The following is a 25,573-nucleotide window of genomic DNA, read 5'->3' on the forward strand; positions in this document are numbered from 1 at the left end:
TAAATCAAGCTTTTCAATAACTTTGCGTTTATTGCATCTTTTAAAGATAACATTTTTTAATTTCTATTGTTTTATTCAGTTTTTTTCTCATAATTTTGTTTATTTAACAAGTAAACAAAGTCAAGGTTTTTTTTATACTTGAGTTTAAAGTTTAGTTTAAATAAAATACTCTAGATTTTTTCTATTTATCTATCTAGAGATTTACAATCTGTGGCGTTAAGAATACAATAAATAAGTGAAGTAAGGGAGTCTGTTGACTTGAGGAGCAGGAGGAGAAAATCTACCCATTGGTAGCATTGTCGACGTGATACCCATTTTGCTGGTTAGTTCCGAAGAAGTTATTGGAGTCAACTGGCGTTTCAAGTTGGCGTAGAGGATTGTCAGGGATGGTAGAAGAGGCGAAATGATTAGGGCAATGAGAAACGTGGCAGTATGGTACGATTCGTGGCAGTATTCTTGTTTTTCGGATACTTTTTCTTCGGTCAGGTTTGTAGGATGGAGAAACGGGGTCCCTCCAACTATTTATCGTAGTATTTTAGATGGAAATATCCGGGCTGAGCCCCAGAGTTCTAGTCCTGGCAGTTTACACAGGTTTGTGTACAGAGTTGTTTATTAGTCTTCTTAGTAATGTCTATGGTTTAGACCTACTTCCAAATAGTAGGTAATGAAGTTTGGCTATCACGTTATCGATCGTCTATGAACATCCCAACCTAGCGCATCATATCTGTGTAAAGAAGAGGATTGTTATTGAAGTATACAGGAAGACAGGAGTCCCCGCTAAAGAGTGAACTCTTCAGTCTTTTTTTTTTTTGTCTTTGGTTTTATGGTATGGAAGAGGTTCCTACAATATATAGGAAGTTGATGTAGGGTTTGTATTTGTCGCAGTATGGCTGCGTCAAAAAGCATGGATACAAAGTAGATGTGGATGGGTGTATAGGAATATCCCATATATGTACCAAAACGAGGCCAAGAGCACTCCTGCTCTCCCTACTAGACAAATCAGAAGAGTATGCTGCGCCACTACTGACCAAAATGTCCTTTGCAAGAGGTAGGAACGCAAGATTTAAATATTAGATTTGTTTTCTGTTAAAGTAAACCGCTGATTTCACCTTATGATGCGATTTCTAAGAAGAAAATAAATCGTCTATTGGATTAATTAAATATAATAACCTTACTATGGATAACCTTACTCAGTCAAATACCTCTTCACACGGGAATCACTCGTTTAAGGAATTAATTACTAAATAATTACTACATTTTGCATAAATTTTATAATTGATTCTGAAATAATTACAGAAGGCGAATTACCAATGCGGATTTTAAGATTTCAGTAGAACGTTTACCCAAATAAATTTGTTATTTATTATCTTCGTATTTAACACTGGGTGTACTTAATTAAAAAAAAAAGAAGATAGAAGCTTTCTTTTTATTTTTAGAAAGTTAATATCCGCAAGAAAATAGAAGTAATCAACTCTTTGCGGAACTAACAAAACAGTAACGCAGTGAACTTCAAAAACTAAGTTTATTACTTTGTAACTCAGCGTTCAAGTTACTAAGTGAATGAAGAAGACCAACAACTGGCTAGGATCGCATCATAGTTTCTAGACATAGACCGCAGACCGGAAATTGTTTGTACACCGCAACTTTTCCATTTCCGTTTTTAAGATACGTTCATGTTATTTAGACTATGAGAATAATTAAAATTGTAGAGATATTATTAGAAAGTTGTTCTTTTTCTTTTTTTTTCATCTTATACAACAACTAAAATTGATGAAAATTATTTTTTAATTTGTTTTAGGAATGTGGACTAAGTTTTGAAATTGTTCACATATTTTTTTTTATGCAGTTTTTCTTTGAATTTGTTTTTTAAATCTTTAGTCTTCTAGAGCAGCGGTTCCCAACCTGGGGTACGCGAAAGATTGTTTAGGGGTACGCAAAAAAAAGTTATAATGGCGGAAGATATAAAAATTATACAGATATATTATTAATGAGAAAAAAAATTATATAATAAATGATTCCTACAACTTAATTACAAAATTATTATAATAAAACAGAATAACATATAAATTGACAAGAATTAAGTACTCATTCGAGACTGCAGTATTTTTTCTTAAAAGTAAATATATTTGTATATCAAAAATTATTAAATGATTTCTTGAAAATGTAAAAATTCGAAAAAATGTTGCTTTAGTTTTGACTAATATTACACATGGCGCGCATATAATTTACTTCTCCTTTATTAACGCTTTGCTGTTTCACTTTAAGACCCCTGCAATACCAATACTGGTTTGAAATGTTTACCTATTCATAAATGATTTGTTTAATAGGAACATATCATATGTATAGGTTCTTTACAAGACACATTATATTCAGATTGTTTTGCTGTTAATTTAAAGTTACAATACGTAAAATCAAGAATACGATTATTTATTTTATATATACGATATATATGTTAGGGGTACACACTAAGGGAACAATCAGGTAAAGGGGTACACTAATGAAAAAAGATTGGGAACCGCTGTCTAGTGTGAAGAAGACGATCTAATAAGCTGTGGCTAATGGAGAAAACCGTTTGAAAACAATTTTAATTTACCACTTTCAGGTTCGGGTAGGTCTTATCATAGTATCTTATATCTTAAAATGATAGTAGAGAAGAGATTTCAATTGTGTCTATTTCAAGTATCCTTAATCCTTAGATACTATACTATATATTGTATACTATATTTTGTAAACCCGTTTTCCCTGACCTTCTTCGCATAAAACGTTCATAAAAGTATTACAATTCAGTTCTTACATCATAGCCTTACAATTTTCTTCGTACTGTTTATAAACATTCAGCCATATTTCAGGCCATCATTAGCAGTTGCCTGAGTGTCACTGGTGCCATGAGGACCTCCCCTACTGCGGCCTTGGAGGTTTTGTTAAATCTGCCCCCACTGCACATATACATTCAAGGCGTTGCAAGGGCCGTTGTCGTTAGGCTTATGGAAGGACAAGCTCCTATTACCGTCAGGCATGGAGGAGCATATCAAGAGTTATATGAGGAGGATTCTATTTTGGGCCTGCCTTCGGATTCTATGACTCCCAAATATAACTTCGACAAGCCGTTCAAAGTCTGTATTGGAGACCGGGAGGCTTGGAGACGTGGACCCCCAGTGGTGGGAGATTCAATGTGGTACACTGATGGCTCCAAGATGGAGGAGGGAGTGGGAGCGGGAGTGTACGGGGTGAAGCCGAAATGTAGCTTTTCGGTTAGCCTAGGGAAGCTAGCTACAGTTTTTCAGGCTGAGCTGGCTGCAATTAGGTTCTGTGCTACCGAGATTGAAGGGCGAGGAATTATTAATTCTAAAGTCGTAATTTTCTCGGATAGTCAGGCTGCTCTACGGGCAATTAGTTCCTACCAGGTTAACTCAAAACTGGTTTGGGACTGTCTGGGTGCCCTGAAGGAAATTAGTGACCAAAATAAGGTCTTTCTGGTCTGGGTACCTGGTCATTCAGGACATAAGGGTAACGAAGCGGCAGATTTATTGGCCCGGGAAGGCTCTGCGAGATACTTCGTTGGCCCGGAGCCCTGTTTTGGGGTTCCGAAGTGTATTAAGACTGCGACCATTAACTTATGGGTGCAGAGTAGGTCTCAGGAGTGGTGGTCTGCCACCACTGGACAGAGACAGGCGAAGGAGTTTATTGAAGGCTATTCGCCGAGGCTGACTGCAGAATTAATCCGCCAAGGCCGTGGGGCTATCAGGATGATTGTAGGTCTATTAACTGGCCACTGCAGACTCAGAAAACACATGCATCGCATGGGCCTGGAAGATGATAGCCTCTGTAGGTTCTGTCAGGAAGAGGAGGAAACAGCACTGCACGTGTTGTGCCAGTGTGAGGGGCTTGTTTGGCTAAGGATGTTACTTCTCGGGGAGGAAAAACCAAGGCCTGTGAGCTTTACCCAAGAGTCGCTCTCCAGCATTAAGAGTCTAATTAAAAGGACAGGTCTGGAGGGTGAGCTTTAAAGTTAGGGGAGCCACAATAGACCCAAAGGGGTCGCAGTGGCGTAGGCCCTGAGGCCGCCCTAGTCCAATCTAATCTAATCATTAGCAGCGAATGTTGCCTATCTAGTTTTCTTAATTTAGCAATGATTTTGCTTAAAATCTTTGCCTTAAAGTAAGGCAAAGGTTTTGTGAAATGTTTCACATGTAATTTTTCTAAAACTATTAGCATATTTAGTACAAAAAAAAGAGTTGATAACCTGCAGGTAGGTTAAGAAGAAACTGCCACTCTGTTGTTATATTCTCTGTGATGCAGTAGTATCCTATATTTCAGAGATAGGTTACTGTATTTTGTTCAGATCCATTTTTAGAATAACGTATATACATCGTAGTTGATTATAACTGGATCATTATAATTAAAGTATATTAATCAATGTATCACCAGTTCCTACTATAAACAACTAATACCATTTAACAAACAGATAACACATTATTAGTAATTTTAAACGTTGCTGATGTCATAATGTTAGTTTTAATGAGTAGATAAAAATAATACAGTTAAATTGTGTAATATAATTTTACAATAAATTGCGTTAAATACGCAATTTTCTTATTCCACATGATTTCAAAAAGTTTTTCCGCTAAATATTTACCACTTCCTGTGATTGGGATGACGTTAATATATATTATGGATTTATATCCAACCTACGTCATTGTGCCCACCTAGGCCACTCGACGTCTAGTAGCCTCAGTAAAGCGCGGCCCGGAACAGAAGTAACGACCCTGGATGACCTAACTTCTCACAAAACCCAAACTTACCAATCTAACAAAAACAAAAAACAAAATTGATTTTAGCTTTCCACAAAACAATTTAGTTCTATTGAAAACTCGAATAACACTAGATTCCATTTTGTTTTTTTTTTGATAAAATCTCGTTTTCTAGGTTGATGATTGTTTTTAAGGTTCATGATTTTCACTAAAACTGTTTACCGTTATGTTTAAACATGATTTACGTTGTTCAAATTTTTATATAACATTCAGACCTATTAGAAATTGTCAGTAAAAAATTATTTTTAACTATAGTCATCGCATGGTTATTTATTAAATTATTCAGATTTTATGCGATAGGTGTTATTTTTTTAATCCAACGTTCCTTTAACGTGAATTGCCTTAAATTTTAAACTTTCCTCTATTATTGTAGCTTACAATATGATTTAATCAATTTTTTCAAACTACCATGCTGAAAATGAACCCTAAATATGTGCAAAACGCACATATTTACGTATCGTAAGTACATTCTAGAGCAGAGGACCCCAAACTTTTTACACAGGGGGCCAGTTCACTGTCCCTCAGACCGTTGGAGGGCCGGACTATAAAACAAACTATTTTAAAGTAAAAAAAAACAAACAAAACGGGAACAAATAGAATATTTAAAATAAAGAACAAGTAAATTTAAATCAACAAACTGCCCAGCATTTCTGTGGGAATAATGGACCTGCTTTTGGCTAATGAGATGGTCAATGTCCCGGTTTAGTTATAGAGCTTTGACTTTCTTCCTACTTCTGCTGTTATTTTACACTGTTTTCGGAGCCGTGACGCGTGCATCCCGCGTAATCGGAAGTAGTACTGTTCCTGAGCGACGCAGCGCTTTGCGGCACCGCCACATATAGTGCTCCTCTCACTGGCCACCAAAATAAAGAGAGGCCCCTTCCGGAAGTGTGGCGAGGGCTGGATAAATGTCCACAGGTGGCCTCATGTGGCCCGCGGTCCGTAGTTTGGGGACCTCCTGATTTAGAGCAACTGTAGATTTTCAAGAACAAATTAAATACAATTATTCACGTAAATTGAAACTGTTTACAGGTACAGACATGTGTTCCTGTGTTCGGATAATAATGTATAGAGCAGTGATTCCCAAAGTGTGCACCGCGGCGCTCCGGGGAGCCGCGGTGCCGTCATAAGGGCGCCGCGAAATATTCAATTAAACTATTCGGCAATTTTCTTGGAATTTCCAATTCTCGAATCTGTGCGCCAACAATCGAGTAAAAGGTCAAAATGCCAAGAATTTAGCAACTTTCGAGTCTTTCATTGTTTTCTTTCCAATCCGTATCTTTTGTAGTCAAAAATTTAGATAAAATCTTAATGTATTAAGGGCGCCGCGGGAAAAATCCGATTATTTAGGGAACCGCAAACCGAAAAAGATTGGGAACCTCTGGTATAGAGTGATTCTTAACATCTTTATTTTATTCGATTAGTGTGAAATATCTAACCAAATTTTGGAGTTTCGAGCAATATCAGTATGCCAGAACGGCTCTTTTGGGTTTACTAAATTTTTCTTTGGTAATTGAAAGGATTTCTTATAAACTAAAACCGTAATAAAAAGTAATTGCCTATTTTTTCAGGCGGGTCGCGGACGGAGGCGACTAGCAAACATACTTTACTGTAATTTCTTTTATTAACCTTTAAATAAAATCCAAGGGCTAAGATCGGGAATCGAACCCTGTACCACAATACATATTAGCTTTGAAGGTCTCAACTAGAACTGTGTTATGTTGTTGTGCGTTTCACTTTGGTTTGAAACCCTCTTTTGGAAATATCGTCTAATGAGATTCTAAGGGAGCTCCCCTTCCTCCGACAGTATCATTCTTCTAGCTATTTTAGTCATTGTACAAAAGCAGTCACTCATTATCCAATTATCTGCATAAAAATAAGGTGAATGGCGAAAAAGTATTCAATTTTACAAAAACATCATGACTTTTAGAGCATTCTAAAAAGAGAAAGCTTATAATTTATTTCTGTCTTATCAATACAGTTGCCTGAAACTGAATTAAGCTGCTGAGAATATTTATATATATATATTTTTTTTTAATAAAGTTTTTGTTTAAAAAATAATTTTTGTTAGATATTTTTTTGTATAAGTTCTTAAGAATTAAAAAAAAATAATAATAAAAATAAAAAACCTAAGCAAAAGGAGTTCTTATTCAAAGTTTACAAGAGGCTTAGAACTCCAGCGAATCTTTCTTTGTTCAAGTGAACGGAAGAAGAGGGTAGAAAAGCGAGATAGAAGGCGTGATTCTCGTCTCCTTGACGGCTAAGTCTTTGTTGTCAAACTGGCCAGCCAGCGCTCCTAGCTAGTTTGCACCGAACTAAAGTACGAGTGCACGCTGCTTGTGTGGTAGCTTAACTTAAAACGAACCAGCTGACTCAACTGTTATATCTAAATGCTACATGCCAAAGATAGTGGGGAATCCATTTTCCTGTTTTTACACATACTCGTACATTATTCTTTATTTATTTAGTTTTTATAGTTTACACAATCTTGCTAATATTAATTTCAATTATGGAGGGTTATTCTTTCTTTACTTAAACCCATATTTATTGATCCCTAGGTATTTAACAGCATTATCTGGATAAACCCGTGTTTAAGAGTCAAGAAATTTATCTGTAAATACAAATATGTCAACATTACGTAGACTTGTTCATTACTACTTTAGGGAAAAGTGCATAAGCTAGGTGGTTAGTGTTCTACGACTCTCTCGCGGAAGCCTCTGGTACGGAACCAGCTGCCTGTTCTTTTGTTTATCCTAGCTAGGAGCCTCTCTAGCTCAGTGTACGAGTGATGGAGAGTCTAGAGGTGCACTGAGAATTCTTCGGACAGTAGCTCTGAATGAATGAGAATTCAGATTTAGACGCCTTAAAAAATAAAATAAAACAAACTCGAAGCGGTTGTCTGCCATCTTTTGAAGAAAACAAAGCAAGGTATGATGCAAATATTGAATAATACTTCAATTCGTGTTTTTAATTTATTTGCACTTAGAAAAGGTTTTGTAAAGTTGGATACTAGGTATAAACCAATGTTTACACATTAAGTATTTGTTATAAAAACATTGATAAAACTTAGAAATATTAATAATAAAAACAAAGCCACACAATTATCTGTTTTACTATTCCAATTTTTTGAGATTTTTACGGTGGACAGTCAATATACTTTTGCCAGCATCCTTTGATAATTTAAAGTGAAGTCAATAGTACTGATGATTTGATAAAATAATGTTGATAGCAAAGAGTGTGTTTTTTTAGGACAGAATAAAAGATTTGTAGTGAGCGCTAACAATGATGTCGTTTAGCTCCCAGAGGAATCCGTAAATAGTACTAAGGCACATCGATAGTTAACAGCTATCGATGTCGACCACCTTCCTCTTTGGTGGGGCAACAGAGAGGCTCTTGTTTTTTTTGGTATTCATAAATACGTTAAGGTCGCAACCTGTGTTGTCAAATGTAATTTAGAGTTCATACTTAGTTTAGTTATTTCATGTGTTTAGCTTTGTATTTTATACGTTATTTTGTACTATAAAAACCTAGTTTAATAAATATTTTGTATATTTCATTGAGTTCGTTACCCAGTTACCACCCAATGCTCCAGCAGATTAAACTAAATACTTAATAAAGTCTCATTAACGGTGTTAATCAAAAACTTTTAATTACAAAAATTAAGTAAACGATTCTATATAGAATAACTTACCTTACAAATTGTACAGACTTTAAGCCAAAGTTTTAAGTTCTGAAAAAAGTTCTTTCTTACGTAATGAATTACTTCATTTCAATAATTTTATTTTCATTTAATTATGAAGAAAATACTAACAATCCCTGTTTTAATACAATTAATAAATAATGTACATTGTTTTTCAAAATCAATCGTTTTAAAACGATATCATTTAACGCCTGCTACAGAATTTGAGTTGAATTATTGCAACGATCTACATTAGAGCACTGAGTTAATCAAAATGGCTTCTGAAATAAATTATTTATTATTATTATTGACCAAAAATTTGTGTCGCTTAATGGTGTTTATCTTTATTATTTAGAAAATTTATTAAAAATATAAAAAGCTATAACCGAACCAAGTACTTTGACCCTTAAATTGTAGATATTTCAAAAAGTGGTGTTAATCGATTTGTGCAATGATCGGCTCGGTACTGCCGTACTTGGAATGATGATTATTCTGCATGTGATTTTGAAAATTGCATGTGTGTGTATTGGATATAACCTGGCCAGTTAAAGCCTCAGCAACTCTTGAATACTGAACTGATGTTTATATTGAAGCTAAGGTTGTGATGGATATTTTCAAATTGTGCACATTGTGAAATGAAATGATATTAATTTCGTCCAAAATTATTAAAATACCAGTAGGATATAGTGGTTTGCATTCATTGAGAAAGGTTCTCAGAAAGAATCGTGTGTACCTAATTATCTATTCAATAAAGACTTCTTCCTCTTCTCGTGTTCTAGTAAATATTTAAATTTGATATTGGAAAATTTAAATATTATTTTGGAAAAAGGATCTGTTGATGATTGAAGCTGACGTCACCCATAGTCTTTGTTCGATCTGATTCAAGGTGAAGTATCTAGTTATAGATACATTCCTTGCATTTCGTTAACCTTCTTCTTGAATATGCTGTCTCATCTCTACAGTTTGTTCTGTGGTTACTAGAGCTTTTGATTTCAGTGTTGAAACTTCCCTTTTATCTATTTTCTTACGTCATCTTCTTTGTATGAATCATTCTCCCTTCACTGTTCCATTTACAAGTATTGAATCATACTTTTACGATTACAAAATAAATCATTTGAGGTTTACGTTTCTATTTAATAACTTACTCAATGGAATGCGACTCACATTGCAGGCACCAACAGTTTATTTATTTTATTTTTGTTTGTAATCTATGATTGTATGAATTCTTTGATGTAGATCTTTGTAAGATTGTGAATTGAATTGGAATCGAGCGTAGCTTCCCGTATTAGAATCAAAGGCTGAGACTTCCTAAAAAGTTAAAAAAAATTAAATAAATCTAAAACATTTTCAATAGGTTGAAAAAATTCTAGAAATGATATACATATCTAAGACAGAAAACAGTTTAAATTTCAAAACATACACGAACAATTTAAACAACATATAAGCAATCTTACTACAAAATACTTGACAATTGGCAACACTGACTTCCACACAACCTAACACATTTTACACATAGCCCGATCACACTCAGTCCTTGAACAGACAAGACAGAAGACACACCAACCCTTTAATGTAAAAATATTACTTTCTAAACTAGGTAAATAATTTTTGTAAATTTCGTTATATTATACATATTCATTTTAATAGAATCATGGTTAACAATCTGTAAATATGTTCCACAGCCCTGAAGATGACCTAGTCCCTAGGTCGAAAGCTCGGCAGAATAAATGTATCACGACTGAAATGGCATTTATTTTTTCATCCTATTGAAACTATGAATCAGTCACCAAAAATAATGAACAGCAACTAAAATATTTTGTTTGTAAAATCTTTATAACTACATATATTTAGCAAACAATTGTCATTGAAACAAATTATTTTGTATTACGTGCTCCAAGAATAAACAGAGGCTGAATGTACACGAATCGTACCCAAAGGTTGACGCTTTTTGCAGCCTCCAACACTTGTGCAATTCTCCATTCCGGTTTACTGTTTAATAGTTTTAAGAATACAGCAGCTTACCTTTCGATACATCTGGCAGTTGTCAGAAAGACGAGATGAGGCTTTAATCACACTTCCAACCTAAAATTAAAAACTTTATTAAATTTAACTCTCAGTTGCTGACTATTTTCAGTCAGAAAATTCGTTCAATTCCAGAAAAGTCTGTTTTAGTATTTTTATTAATTTTTTGAATGTGACCAGGCATGAATTTTTACTGATTTATTCTATTGTTTGTTTGACAGAGACCATTGATTGGTCCGAGAATATCTGTGTTTTAGTGAACCATGGCTTTAATTGAAAACAAAAATCAAATTGAAACTCTTGTCTTTTTCCACTTTTCATAAAAAATCCAAAGCTTGTTTTACTCTATTTAAGATCCCTTGTCAGGACTTTTAAACGTACCTTCCAAAAATCATTTCCCATGTTTACTGAGTATACTGTCAATTTGAAAAGTTTCAATTTAGTTTCAGTCTGCTAAATTGACATTTTATAGGGAGTTTTTTCAGAGTTTAGCATCTCCTAACGCGCTCTGAGGAATGTGTCTATAATAGAGTCAAATTCGGAGGAGTTTGTTAGGAAACATTTTATCTATCTATCTATCTAATTGGCGTTACAAAACCTTGGTGGGTCCTAGCCTCCCCAATGAGTCCATTCTATAGTTCCCGGTCATTTGCAGCCGCTTTCCAATTTCTCACCTTTAACAGGTTTCTTGCATTACTGATGACACCATCCTCCCATCCCAACTTTGGTCTGCCTACTCCTCTCTTTCCGCCTACCTCCATCTCGAGCGATCTTCTGGGAATCGATCCGCCATCCATTCTCGCAACATGCCCTGCCCAGCTCAATCTTCTTCTTCATACGTACCACATCCACCTCTCCGAACAGTTGATATAGCTCCCTATTTCGTCACTCCTTCTCCACACATCTCCCTCCTTCACAGGACCGAAAATCCTTCAAAGATCAGGAGCCTGTTCTCATCGACTCTGGGAATCGTCCATGTCTGAGAGGCGTACGTCAAAACTGGGCGAATCAATGTTTTATATAACCTCACTTTCGTGTTCCTAGAGATCAGGCTACTCTTCATATATCGGATCAGACCGAAATAGCATCTATTAGCTATCGTTAATCTTTTGCCGATCTCCTGCGAAATGATATTGGAGGTATTGACTTTAGGGAGCCCAAGGTACACGAACTCTTCAACTTTAGCCAAAAAAGAAGGAGTCTATTCGGGAGGCCCATTGCCACGTCCGACATACATGTATTTTGTTTTACTTTCGTTGATCGTGAGGCCCATAGGTAGCGCCGCCTTCTGAGAAAACATTTTATTGAAAGATGTTCATTATTAAAAGTTACCCAGTTCTGCTGGTGAGTGGGTCAGAAGTAAAACCTCCTTGTTGTGATATTATTAATATGGAGAACTGTCTCTCAATTAAAACTGTTTTTTGACAAATATTATTGAAAAAACGTGTAACTGAAGAGGTTGGATGGTAGATCAATGTTGGATTCAATTCAATTGCGAACAGTAACGTACAAGTTGGATAATAACTTTATGTGGCTAAACATTTAATTCTTCAACACAGCTAACTGACCAGAGACTAAGGTCTTAACCTTCACACCTTAAGTAATCCTTAGCTGTAGAAGAGTAGGACTAGCATTTTCCTTAGTCCAAACTTTACAAAAAAAAAAAAGATTTTGTCTTTTAAAACCACAATGCCCAGCGAGAAATCAAATCAGCGATGGCCTGTGAAAGACATAGTAATTTCCTAACTGTCAAAAGAGTATTTTGATTGGATCCCCAACGAATTTAACGGCAAGTATGATTGGTGTAGGTGTCTGCATGAAACGATGGCAATAAGTGTTGCCAATCAAGATGACGTGATCGTACTACGAAGTGAGAAACAAAGAAATCATGATTTAAGATAATATTTAAGATATTAGTTTGAACTATTATTTAGTCTTTTGTTCCTCATTATCTGGCTCAGGAAAAGTAGCGGCAGGTTGTGCTCTCAGCTAATTTAGAAGAATTTAGAATAGGTTAATTTCAAGTAACCCTCCATCATGGTTTAAAAGTATCGTATTCTAACTTTACCTACACTTGAGTTAAAAAGTGAAGAAGATTCATTCTAATAATACGAATATGAGTCTCAGTTTATTTCGTATGAAGGTGGCTGAAACCAGGCTGAATTTTTAACTTGATAAACATTTTTTTTTCAGCGAATTATTTATTGCTTTACATTTTTATTAGTATTTCAGAAAACAAAAGGCACTTTTTGATATTCATTTAATTTATTTGACTAAAAGTAAATAATATATAATAATGTCCAAGGTCCAGTCGTTATTGTTCTTCTACACAATGGAATGAAACGGTAGAGATAATATTATAACTTTAATGAAATAATTAAGGGTTTAATACAATTGAAACTGTCCTTGTTACAATTGTTCTATACATGTAGATAAATTAGTGGTTTGTGGCCTGCGTGTAGTATCTAGTTTCATTGTGATGTTATTTTTTCACTTCGTCATTTTAGGCAAACACTTACTGTAGAAACGGTCTCAATTTACATCATTAATCAATAATTGCCGTCGATTAATTCAATTTTTTTTTGTTGTATCCAACAAAACAATGGTACACTTTTTATTGTATTGCTTTGAAAGAATGTTAAAACTGCAAGAGTTTCATCTAATATAAAACTTGTCACTTGCATTTGAAACTATTACACAGATATGAAACTTTTTTGGAAGTCTTTTTTCCTTGTAGAAATACATCTTGAAACATTGCTGTGTCTTTTTTTTTACAATGTGCAGATCTAAAATCTTCTTCTTTTTCAGAGATGTTTTCGACTCTAATTCATTCTTCACGACCTGAACGTGAGCCGATCTTTCCATTTCTTTCTGTTTTTTTTGCTACAAATGGTCTTCAAAGCGGATTCCTTCCATCTGGAGCTTGGATATTCTTTTCTTATTCACTCAACCGTCATCTGATACCCTGCTTTTGGAATTCTGTCCTCTCCCATTCTTAACATGTGCTTCATCCATATTACTTGTTTCTTTAGAAGATGTTGCCCATTTCAGTAGATAACAATGTTCGTTCTCGTTTATTTAAAATCCAGGCTCCGTAAAACAGTACTTTCAGATAATGCTTGAAGCTTTTTTTACCTTCTCTCATTTTTCTATCCGCCTCTTTATTAGAACCACTATCAATAGAACCCAGGTACTTTTATTCTCTCATTATTTTGGGACAGATTTCCTGTCTTTGCTACTTCAGAGCAAAATTAGAAAGCTGTAAGATCGGCAAAATTCATTAGCGAGATTCTCTTAGCCAGAGTGATCCCATTTCATTTGACACAACAACTTTAAATAACTGCAAAATCTTCACCTTAAATTGATCAGTGTTTGAAACTTAAATTTCTAGAACAAAATTATATATTACCGAATTATTTTGTAATTATAGCAGCGATAGTTTCACAGTAAATTGCTTTAAAGTTTGCTTTAAAACTTACTCGCTTGTTGCGTAAGCATAGATAAAAATTGTTTTATAACTTGAGTATAATATTAAGCAACGTCTTACTTAACAGTTTTCCTGGACGTAGTTTATGTCAATATAGTTCGACCTCCTCGATTCACTTCCGTTGTGGCTAAATAACAAACGCACTACAGTAAGGTCACCCATTTATAGAATCAGCTGACAATATTTATTGAGTAGAACTGAATTCTGACAATAATATTGATCTATGGGGGATTTGTAATTTGATTATTCCGACGATGAATAGAAAAGAGTTCACCATGCAGGTTACGATTAAGATTTGGTAGAGAAAGGCGTTATGATTGCAAAAATCTTTGATGGTGGAGGACAAATTAGGGTTTGAACTCTTTAGCGATTTACTGACGTTTGGCTTACTAACTTTTTTTTTTTAAAAAAAATAGTTTTTCAATTACAAATTTAATTACTGCTTTGGAAATATATAATCTCTTTCAAGCCTAAAACAGTACGCATTTGCATATATTGCTAATTATCGATTATAGTATTTGTTTTTTTTTAAAGCACATATTTTGTGTGTAGAGTTCATAATGTAATGATTTCCGTGTGGCGAACTGAGTTCATCAAGCGCCTGGTTCTATAACTTCCAACGAGCACGCTCGCTTGAGGATAAAAAAAATAGTTGATTGAGAGAATTCCAAACATACCGTAGGCACAAACAACTCCTCTGTTTTAGTAAAACAGAATAGAGCCCCACAATATTGAAAAATAACTGTATTAGCGCGTAAAAATAGTTTTTTTATCTACACTTTTTAAAAATGCAAGGCCTGTAAATAATTAAAAATTTTGTGGTGAGCCAGTAGCCAGTAATTATCTTTGCGGCGGATGGAAATAGACCACGGATACCTGTTCTACATTTTTGTTAGTGATTTATTGGAACTACTTCCGAGAAAACGGTTTCTTGTTCACGACAAGCATGATGGTTTCAAACATATCTGACACCGTTGCTGAGGCAGTAGTTCTTCATTCCGCATTCATCGCTTTAGTGTGCAGTGCAGTGGAACGGAATGAGTAAAAATGCTAATCTTGCTTCAAAATGCTAATTAGTTTATTGTTACAATGAATGAAAAAGTAAAGAAAACAAAATGTAGAAATACATACGAGGGTCGTTTGAAAAGTCCGTGCAAAAATAAAAACTACTTAATTTTTTGGGGTAAACCTTTTTTATTTTACAACATAGTCTCCTTTTAGGCTTATATACTTCGTCCAACGCTGCTCTAGTTTGTTGATCCCTTCCGAATAATAGGATTTGTCCAAGTCTGAAAAATAGCCATTCGTTTCTGCAATCACCTCCTCGTTTGAATAAAATCTTTTTCCCGCCAGCCATTTCTTCATATTGGGGAACAAATAGTAGTCCGAGGGAGCCAAGTTTGTCATGTCCAAATGTTGATGCAAAATATTATGTACCCGTTCATTCGAGATGCCCACAGCACTAGCAATCTCACGCACCTTCACTCTTCTGTCATCCATCACCATATCATGGATTTTATCAATGATTTCTGGAGTAGTAACCTCAACAGGGCGTACAGAACGTTCAGCGTCACTTGTGCCCATATGGCCACTCCGAAAATTTTGAAACAACTTATAAACTGTTCTAATCGAAGGTGCAGAGTCACCATAATGTTTATCAAGCTTCTCTTTAGTCTCCTGAGGCGTTTTGCCTTTCATAAAGTAGTGTTTAATCAATACACGAAATTCTTTTTCGTCCATTTTTTGAAAATCACTCGACTTCCTCGATTCAAACGAATGCCAAACACAAAGAAATAGACCGATCTGGCTGAAACTTGTTGTGTGTTCTTCCAAGAGATGCTACTAACTACACATAACCTAGATACGCGCCAGTGGTGCTATCTCTCTGACTTTGCACGAACTTTTCAAACGACCCTCGTACAACTAATTTTTGAATTTTTTTTCAAAAAGACGAAGGAGCGATTTGCTTTTGTAACAATTTGTTTTTCAAATGATAAAAGTTAAGCTTAAAGAAATTCAAAATAATAGTTTTTTTTTGCAAATTCGCAACAAACTGTAAAGCATCCTCGTTGAACTTGACGATTGTTCAATTAATTGTTCAAAAAAACCTAACGATTTGGATAAAAAATCAATGGTTGTAAAAATATCAAAAAAGATATACAACGCAACGTTAAACACTTTATTTAATATAAAAACTAATATTATTGTCAGAAATAGTTTCAATACTTTACGCACAAAATCATGAGCTCCGTCTTTGGGAAACACAATGAGACCTATAACCTATACATTTTATGGCACGCTGTTAAGTCCCTCAGTCATTAGTCAATAAATAATCCATTATCTACACACAGTACTTTCTCACCATTTTATTCAATAAATCGATTATTCTTCTTCTGTTGTATTACATTCAACAGTTTCTATTCAAAGTTGAAAATTTATGCGGCTTTATAACATCAAAATGCTGTTTTTAAAAAATGTTTTATGAAGAAATTTAGAAGTATTTTCCAATATTTTGTGTACAAATTTATTGTTATTGTGATTATCACACTTTAAATTGACTTGTCTTCTGAAATTTAAAATTGTTTACTTTTTATTATAAGTTTTATTTTTCCTTATTGTTGTATGTCTTAGGTACGTTCATTTTTTGTGTAATTCTTGTAAGTTTTGTCTGTAAAGTAGCTTCATTTCTCTAAAATTCAAACTATGAAATAGAGATAGCTTTTTCTTTTTGAGGCGCTGCTCGCTTGTCGCCTGGATTTTGGCGATGATTTTAAGGCAGCTCTGTCGAAGCGAGGTAAGGTTCTAACCTTACCTCGCTTCGACAGAGCTGCAGGCTAAGCGTCTCGTCGTTGTCTTGATGTCTACACTTTATTTGCAGAGTTGACTGTGTAACTGATTTTCTTATTTGATTAAAGTGGATAATCTCCTAGCCATTTGGTGGTCACCGTTAATTCGCCTTAGTTTGGTTGATTGTAGAAATTATATTAATTTGGTCTTCAAAAGAGAGCAAAACTATTAATGTACTTTTCAGATTGTTTTTTTCACTGGAATCTACTTTTTGACTTTCAAGATCTGAGTACTGCCCCACTTAGAGCCGTTAAAAAAAATTAGAAATTTGATCCGAAAAACTGCTTATAGGCAAATTTTCATTTCAAAAAAGTACCATGTTAAATTTTATAAATAGTTTTCTACTTGAAGCTTTGAGAATATAACTTAAAACAACCAATATCATTAGAAAAAAAAATCCTAAATTCGTTCTAAATTGTTTAGATCATGCTCTTTACTCGTTTCTTTTATTTTCTGTCTGTTTTATAGTGCTCTGTTGCTGAAGAACAATTCGTTCTGATGGTAAAATTGTTTTGTATTTAATTTTCAAAAGGAAATAGATTCGATCTGTTTAAAAACTGCCTTCACTTCAAAGATGAGTTGCGTCACTGGAACGTTTTAATTAGGATTAAAATTTTATATTGATAGCTCTGTCTGACCCCATTAGCGCTCTTTTGCATCCTTTGCTCTTTTATAGAATCCATTTTCTCAAGTGGATACTATTTTTAAATCCAAGTAAATAGGATGATCTTCCTGGCTGATCTTTTGACTGAAAAAAATAAATATTTGTAATAGAACTACCACGTTTGTTGATATAATTTGCCGAGAAACCTGGTATTTATTCAACAGCCAGATGTACTGCATTTTGGGTATCCATTTACTACAAAAGTTGCCGAAATTATAAAGTCTAATGAAAAGGATAAATGAATGAGTGAATCTTTTGTCCAGTTTCTAAAGGAAGAAAGGCTGAGGTTTTACTCTATTCTCTGTTTGTCTTTACAAATATTACCTTCTCTCTCTTTGTGACGTTGTTTACTTTCTTCTCTAATTTCTTCCCTACTAGATTTGTGTTAATTATATTGCAAATTTAAATGGATTTAATGAAAAAAGTAGGTAATCTATTTTTTTATCCACTTAATATTAATGACAATCAAGTTGCAAGATGCGTAAGAACGCAGTAAAAATAGTCTCGGTTTAACCTTATCAGTGCATTACCAGCACACCAGATCAAGAAGATTCACAGCTGTCGCCCCGCTTGCAGAACTATTCTTGAGCTTAAGGAGGCTTTAGTAAAGACGAAGTTGAAGGAAATCACCAACGGAGTATTTGGTTAATCAATATCAGCGTTCACCTTGAAATATTCAAAACTGAATTATAAATCAGTAAGAGTTCAACGATCTGGCCCCCAAACAGCGACTAGGTAACATTTTAACAATAATAGAAAGGCTACATTATTTCTTCCTTGATTTCAACAAATATTTACAACTCTTCAATGAGTTTTAAAAGTCCTAAGGACAACTAATGTAAAATAATTCTTCATTAAGTTTCATGTAAAGTAATATTTCATAGTATCTAAGTTATAAGGTTGTAACAATCTTAAAAATTAGTAATTCTTTTCGGGAAATAAGTTACAAAAATTTTAGTTTGCTGTACACTAGGGTGTTTAAAAAAAAAATGATGACTTTTAAATTTTAAAGAGCGCCGGGCGGAAAATCAAAGTTCATTTAAAAACAAAAATTTTCGTCCGTATTAGAGCGAAATCGATTAATATTTAGAGATCGCTACCATCGATCAACAAATTTTTGTTTTGCTTTTTTTTTTTTTTAAAAAATCCTTATTAAATGTTTTGTATCTTTTAAAATTATTAGCAAAACATGTGATTGTACAAAGTTTATTTAAATATAATTTGCTATAAAGACAATGCAGTTGGAATCATTTTGATGGCCTTTTTATTTTCAAAGTTATGAATAATTAAAGAAGCTGTATTTTTTTAAAAAAAATATTAAGAAAAATACGATGTGGCTCAGGCCTTTGATCGAGTCTGGCACTCGGGCTTACTGCACAAACTTAAAAGTCATCTTCCTTTCACCTACTACTTGATCTTAAAACTTATTTAACCGATCGCTACTGCCGCGTTCGTCAAGGGCAGGCCCTCTCATCCTTTATACCCATAAAAACTGGAGTCCCTCAAGGAAGCGTTCTAGGCCCTTTTCTTTTTCTAATATACACTGCTGACTTACCTCTATCTCAAAATACAATAGTTTCAACATTCGCTGACGATACTGCCATACTTTCTTCCCACTCCGATCCGATACAAGCCAGTCAGAACAGTCAAATCCATTTAAATTTTCTCGAAACCTGGTTCCGAAAATGGAAAATAAAAATTAATGAACAAAAATCAGTGCACATTACTTTCACGTTACGAAAATCTGCGAGTCCACCAGTTCAACTGAACGGTGTAACGATTCCTCCAGCTGACGTAGTACGATACTTAGGACTGTACATTGACAAGAGACTCACCTGGAACCCACATACTCGACTGAAACGACAAGACGTGAACAGACGCTACAAGCTACTTACTAGACTACTTGACCGCAGATCCAAACTCGACTTGAACCACAAACTGAAAATTTACAAAACACTGTTAAGACCCATATGGACATACGGAGCTGAAGTGTGGGGCTCAACCAAACCTTCTAACTCCAAACGCCTGCAGACACTACAGTCAAAAATCCTACGGAAAATCCTGAATGCTCCATACTACATTTGTAACCTTACCTTCACATCCCTTTGGTCACCAATCTAATAAAGTCTTGCTACCGTAAATTTCACAGCCTCCTAGCTCTCCATCCTAATCCTCTTGTCCAACAACTCTCCTCTCTAAACCTTCCAGACAATCCTCCTCGTCGACTGAAGCGAAAATGGCCTAGAGATCTGTTGTGATTAAATCATTGTGAAGGAGTTTCGCCAGTGGGTGATTGCTCCAACCATGACTTTTCAAGAGAACTGAACCAATAAGATCAGATTTACTTGGTGCAACAATTGTTGCAGTTGTAAATATAAAAATAAAGTGAAAAAAAAAGAAAGAAGAAAAATATACATTTTTGAAAAATTTCGATTAATTAACGTTAAAATTGCTTCATTTTTTATGTGTTTCGTACAGAATATAAAAAAACAAATAATTTTGTTTACTGAAACGTCTAAATTAGGGAATATTTTGCATTTGTTATAATTTGAAATTGATTGATTGTTAGTAAATTATGCTGCAAACTATAAAATAATCCGTAGGAGTCAATTACTTGAAAATTGCGGAAATCTCAAAAAATACCATCTGAAAATTTACTGTGTTTGTCACACCATTTAAACTAGAATCTTTCATCTTCACTAATGTGGTTACTGGCTATTAGAGGTAAGGATAACCATCTTCTCAACTAGAAGTACACGAAGTTAAATTTTCCTGAAACATTTTTACAATTAATAGATTTACTGGGGGCTATACAGTTTTCTAGTTTAAAGAAAACCACTTTCAAAGTCATTTTTACTAAAATAAAAAAAAATAACTGAAAATTTATCTAGTAAAGTTTGGCCATTAGTTTGTTTCTTTCTGAACCTAGTGCTTTCTTAATGCAAAGGTAATGGGAGTATGTAGTTAGAGTAAGGGATTGTTTACTTTTTATAAAATCTAAAAAAAAAAAAAAACTAGTAAGATATGCGCGCAATTTGAGGGAACTCAAAATAAGTGTTTTGAATGAGGTTTCAAAAACAAAGTTCGTCCATCGCAATGCACCATCTTTTGGGGGCTTACAAGAAAGAAATAACCTACTTACAGTCTGCAGCAACTTAAGATATTCGTACATAGCTCTACTTTTTACATACAAAATGGCTACACAGAGCTGTAATAGCACAAAGTAGCAGAATGCTGACGTTTTCAGTTTAGAGTATCGATCCGATCACCTGCTACCTGCAAAGTAGCACACAATACACTTTTACCCTTTCAACCACCTCAATTTTTTTTAATTATTTTACGAACTCTTCTGGGTTTTGTGTTTTGTTTAATTGAACACCGTCCATCTTTTTTCTCAACTACTTTTCATTCCATAGTACTAGACCCCCTAGCCTTCGTGGTTCTTTTAATCACCTACAACCAGAAGAAGGAGTTAATTTGGCAAATCTCCCACAGCAGTTACTTCTATTCATTCTTTTATCTCTAAATTTTCTTGCTTTATTCGCTAATTACTTATTTGTTTATTTAGTTGCAATTATTCAACAAATTAATAAATAATAGATGTGCTTTGACTCAATTTTTTACCAAATATTTAATGTTGGCTTGTGAATGCAATTAAAAGTTTCTATTTCAGTTCAGGCTTCGACCGATACAAAGTCTCTTTACCGATCATCAAATCTGTTTTGCCATTTCATTTATTAATGAAGAGTTCACTTTTCAGGTCCACGATATGGGGGATGGAAAAGGAGTTCTTTTAAAGATGCCATCAAAGTTAATCCTATTCAGATGTTCAGTCAGATAGAAAAAATAGTTTTTTTAACACTTATTTTGAATGCTTTTTCAAAAATGATCCTTCCTTTTTATGACTAAAACAGTATACGAGGATTTTTAATAGCTTACCTTATTAAGCGCATTAAAATCTGTTATTATTGCAGCGATAGAAATGTACTAAATCAGATTTCATTTTTGTTCAATGAAGACAATTTTAAAGGCAACTGGGAAAGTGTTATGTTACTTAAAAAAGGTAAATTTAAATTTATTTTTGAAATAGCAGTGGCAATATTGATAAGGGTATGTTTAGAATGGAGTGTTTGATGGAGCCCTTTTGTAAAACGTGGTGCTTTATGTTAACGTTTATGTTTTTTAGGTGAATAAACCGAACTTATGGTAAAACAACTCTTGTATTTAATTCAACCATTTAAGGAAAATAATAATTTAATATTTTATATACTATAATAATGTTTTATTTTATATATTCGAGTAATTGTGAATGTTTATTTAAGTTAGGAGATAATTGGAATACTAAGTTTAATGACGGCTGTGAAATGAGGTCATTCCTTCACAGACAGCGTTCTGTTCTGAAGATAAAGTGAGAGCGAATGACTGACTGAAAGAGAAAAAGTGAGTGACAAAACTTGATATTTCAAAAACTTGGAAGGAAACGACCATCTCTCTTTTCATTGACGCAAACATTCTTTTCTTTATTTTCTACTGCCATCTTTTCTATATATATATATAAAAATATTTAATAATTATATATCATTTAGTAAAAAATTAGGTCATGATAATTTATTGGTATTTCATGTTAAAAGTTCGAAGATTTTGACAGAAAGCATGACGTAACATTAGGAGTATTGATGCACGAAACGCTAAATGCACGAGATAAAGCGTAAACATTTGGGAGTCTCAAGAATGAATTTATTAATCATTAACAATTAAGATAAAAGAATCTGGAAGTGTTTCCCTGTTATTTCACGACAGTAAGTTCACAGCCATACTTTAATATGATTCGTATAGCTGTCTAAGTTGATTTGATAAATTTTGAACATATTCTTTATATAGAAAAACCAAATTTTGCAGTGATGCCTAATGCCTTCATAAATTCACTTTTCACCATATTTCTGATCACTTTCAGCAACCCATTATTGCCAAATAATGATCATCAGTTCTAATCTTATAAAATGTTATGGCATCATTCAAATGAAAATCTATCAATTACGATAGTCGAATATCGCAATATGAAGAATAAGAAATGAAAATGTATTTATGTTCACAAAAACTTGAGGATTTTAACATAGGGTTAATAGTTTGGTTAAATTAAATAGCATTAAATCTTATAATCAAGGAACAAAAGTATTTACCTAAAGGCACATGGTAATACAAGCCGAGAATTCTGAACATATTCTGTTGTCTGAACACCTTAGTATCTTTTCTAATAGAGCACTTAAAACGATAATATTTCATTCAGTTGTAAAGACTAATGTTCCCTACAATTGAACGAATTTGCATAGATTTCTGAACTGTTGAAAGGAAGATATTGATACCCAAAGTTTGGGGTTTGTTGCAAAACCACCAAATTTCAAAACCTTATATCTTCTCTCGTGTAGCAATTAAAACGACAATATTTCATTCAGTTGTAAAGACTAATGTTCCCTACAATTGAACGAATTTGCATAGATTTCTGAACTGTTGAAAGGAAGATATTGATACCCAAAGTTTGGGGGTGTTGCAATACCACCAAATTTCAAAACCTTATATCTTCTCTCGTGTAGCAATTAAAACGACAATATTTCATTCAGTTGTAAAGACTAATGTTCCCTACAATTGAACGAATTTGCATAGATTTCTGAACTGTTGAAAGGAAGATATTGATACCCAAAGTTTGGGGTTTGTTGCAAAACCACCAAATTTCAAAACCTTATATCTTCTCTCGTGTAGCAATTAAAACGATAATATTTCATTCAGTGGTAAAGACTAATGTTCCCTACAATTGAACGAATTTGCATAGTTTTCTGAACTGTAGAAAGGAAGATATTGATACCCAAAGTTTGGGGGTGTTGCAATACCACCAAATTTCAAAACCTTATATCTTCCCTCGTGTAGCAATTAAAACGACAATATTTCATTCAGTTGTAAAGACTAATGTTCCCTACAATTGAACGAATTTGCATAGTTTTCTGAACTGTAGAAAGGAAGATATTGATACCCAAAGTTTGGGGGTGTTGCAATACCACCAAATTTCAAAACCTTATATCTTCTCTCGTGTAGCAATTAAAACGACAATATTTCATTCAGTTGTAAAGACTAATGTTCCCTACAATTGAACGAATTTGCATAGTTTTCTGAACTGTAGAAAGGAAGATATTGATACCCAAAGTTTGGGGGTGTTGCAATACCACCAAATTTCAAAACCTTATATCTTCTCTCGTGTAGCAATTAAAACGACAATATTTCATTCAGTTGTAAAGACTAATATTCCCTACAATTGAACGAATTTGCATAGTTTTCTGAACTGTAGAAAGGAAGATATTGATACCCAAAGTTTGGGGGTGTTGCAATACCACCAAATTTCAAAACCTTATATCTTCTCTCGTGTAGCAATTAAAACGACAATATTTCATTCAGTTGTAAAGACTAATGTTCCCTACAATTGAACGAATTTGCATAGATTTCTGAACTGTTGAAAGGAAGATATTGATACCCAAAGTTTGGGGTTTGTTGCAAAACCACCAAATTTCAAAACCTTATTTCTTCTCTCGTGTAGCAATTAAAACGATAATATTTCATTCAGTTGTAAAGACTAATGTTCCCTACAATTGAACGAATTTACATAGTTTTCTGAACTGTTGAAAGGAAGATATTGATACCCAAAGTTTGGGGTTTGTTGCAAAACCACCAAATTTCAAAACCTTATATCTTCTCTCGTGTAGCAATTAAAACGACAATATTTCATTCAGTTGTAAAGACTAATGTTCCCTACAATTGAACGAATTTGCATAGTTTTCTGAACTGTAGAAAGGAAGATATTGATACCCAAAGTTTGGGGGTGTTGCAATACCACCAAATTTCAAAACCTTATATCTTCTCTCGTGTAGCAATTAAAACGACAATATTTCATTCAGTTGTAAAGACTAATGTTCCCTACAATTGAACGAATTTGCATAGTTTTCTGAACTGTAGAAAGGAAGATATTGATACCCAAAGTTTGGGGGTGTTGCAATACCACCAAATTTCAAAACCTTATATCTTCTCTCGTGTAGCAATTAAAACGACAATATTTCATTCAGTTGTAAAGACTAATGTTCCCTACAATTGAACGAATTTGCATAGTTTTCTGAACTGTAGAAAGGAAGATATTGATACCCAAAGTTTGGGGGTGTTGCAATACCACCAAATTTCAAAACCTTATATCTTCTCTCGTGTAGCAATTAAAACGACAATATTTCATTCAGTTGTAAAGACTAATGTTCCCTACAATTGAACGAATTTGCATAGATTTCTGAACTGTTGAAAGGAAGATATTGATACCCAAAGTTTGGGGTTTGTTGCAAAACCACCAAATTTCAAAACCTTATATCTTCTCTCGTGTAGCAATTAAAACGACAATATTTCATTCAGTTGTAAAGACTAATGTTCCCTACAATTGAACGAATTTGCAAAGTTTTCTGAACTGTAGAAAGGAAGATGTTGATACCCAAAGTTTGGGAGTGTTGCAATACCACCAAATTTCAAAACCTTATATCTTCTCTCGTGTAGCAATTAAAACGACAATATTTCATTCAGTTGTAAAGACTAATGTTCCCTACAATTGAACGAATTTGCATAGTTTTCTGAACTGTAGAAAGGAAGATATTGATACCCAAAGTTTGGGGGTGTTGCAATACCACCAAATTTCAAAACCTTATATCTTCTCTCGTGTAGCAATTAAAACGACAATATTTCATTCAGTTGTAAAGACTAATGTTCCCTACAATTGAACGAATTTGCATAGATTTCTGAACTGTTGAAAGGAAGATATTGATACCCAAAGTTTGGGGTTTGTTGCAAAACCACCAAATTTCAAAACCTTATATCTTCTCTCGTGTAGCAATTAAAACGACAATATTTCATTCAGTTGTAAAGACTAATGTTCCCTACAATTGAACGAATTTGCATAGTTTTCTGAACTGTAGAAAGGAAGATGTTGATACCCAAAGTTTGGGAGTGTTGCAATACCACCAAATTTCAAAACCTTATATCTTCTC

General features: G+C 33.9%; 1 protein-coding gene across 2 annotated transcripts in view; it reads left to right on the plus strand.

Annotated features, from left to right (window-relative positions):
* The window catches only part of Atet (ABC transporter expressed in trachea), a 128,824-nt gene that overhangs the window by 31,072 nt on the left and 72,179 nt on the right, over nucleotides 1-25,573 (plus strand). The window contains exon 1 of one of the 2 annotated variants that reach the window (XM_074133852.1): nucleotides 7,245-7,739. The exons of the other annotated variant lie outside the window; for it this stretch is intronic. Within the exon in view, the coding sequence (XP_073989953.1) occupies nucleotides 7,648-7,739 (92 nt within the window). The 5' untranslated portion in view covers nucleotides 7,245-7,647. Of the gene's footprint in view, nucleotides 1-7,244; nucleotides 7,740-25,573 lie in introns of those variants that run through there. 2 annotated transcript variants of the gene reach the window in all.

The sequence above is a fragment of the Rhodnius prolixus genome, unplaced genomic scaffold, assembly GCF_049639745.1.
Source record: "Rhodnius prolixus isolate KJV_2025 unplaced genomic scaffold, Rpr scaffold_10, whole genome shotgun sequence".
Lineage (NCBI taxonomy): Eukaryota > Metazoa > Arthropoda > Insecta > Hemiptera > Reduviidae > Rhodnius > Rhodnius prolixus.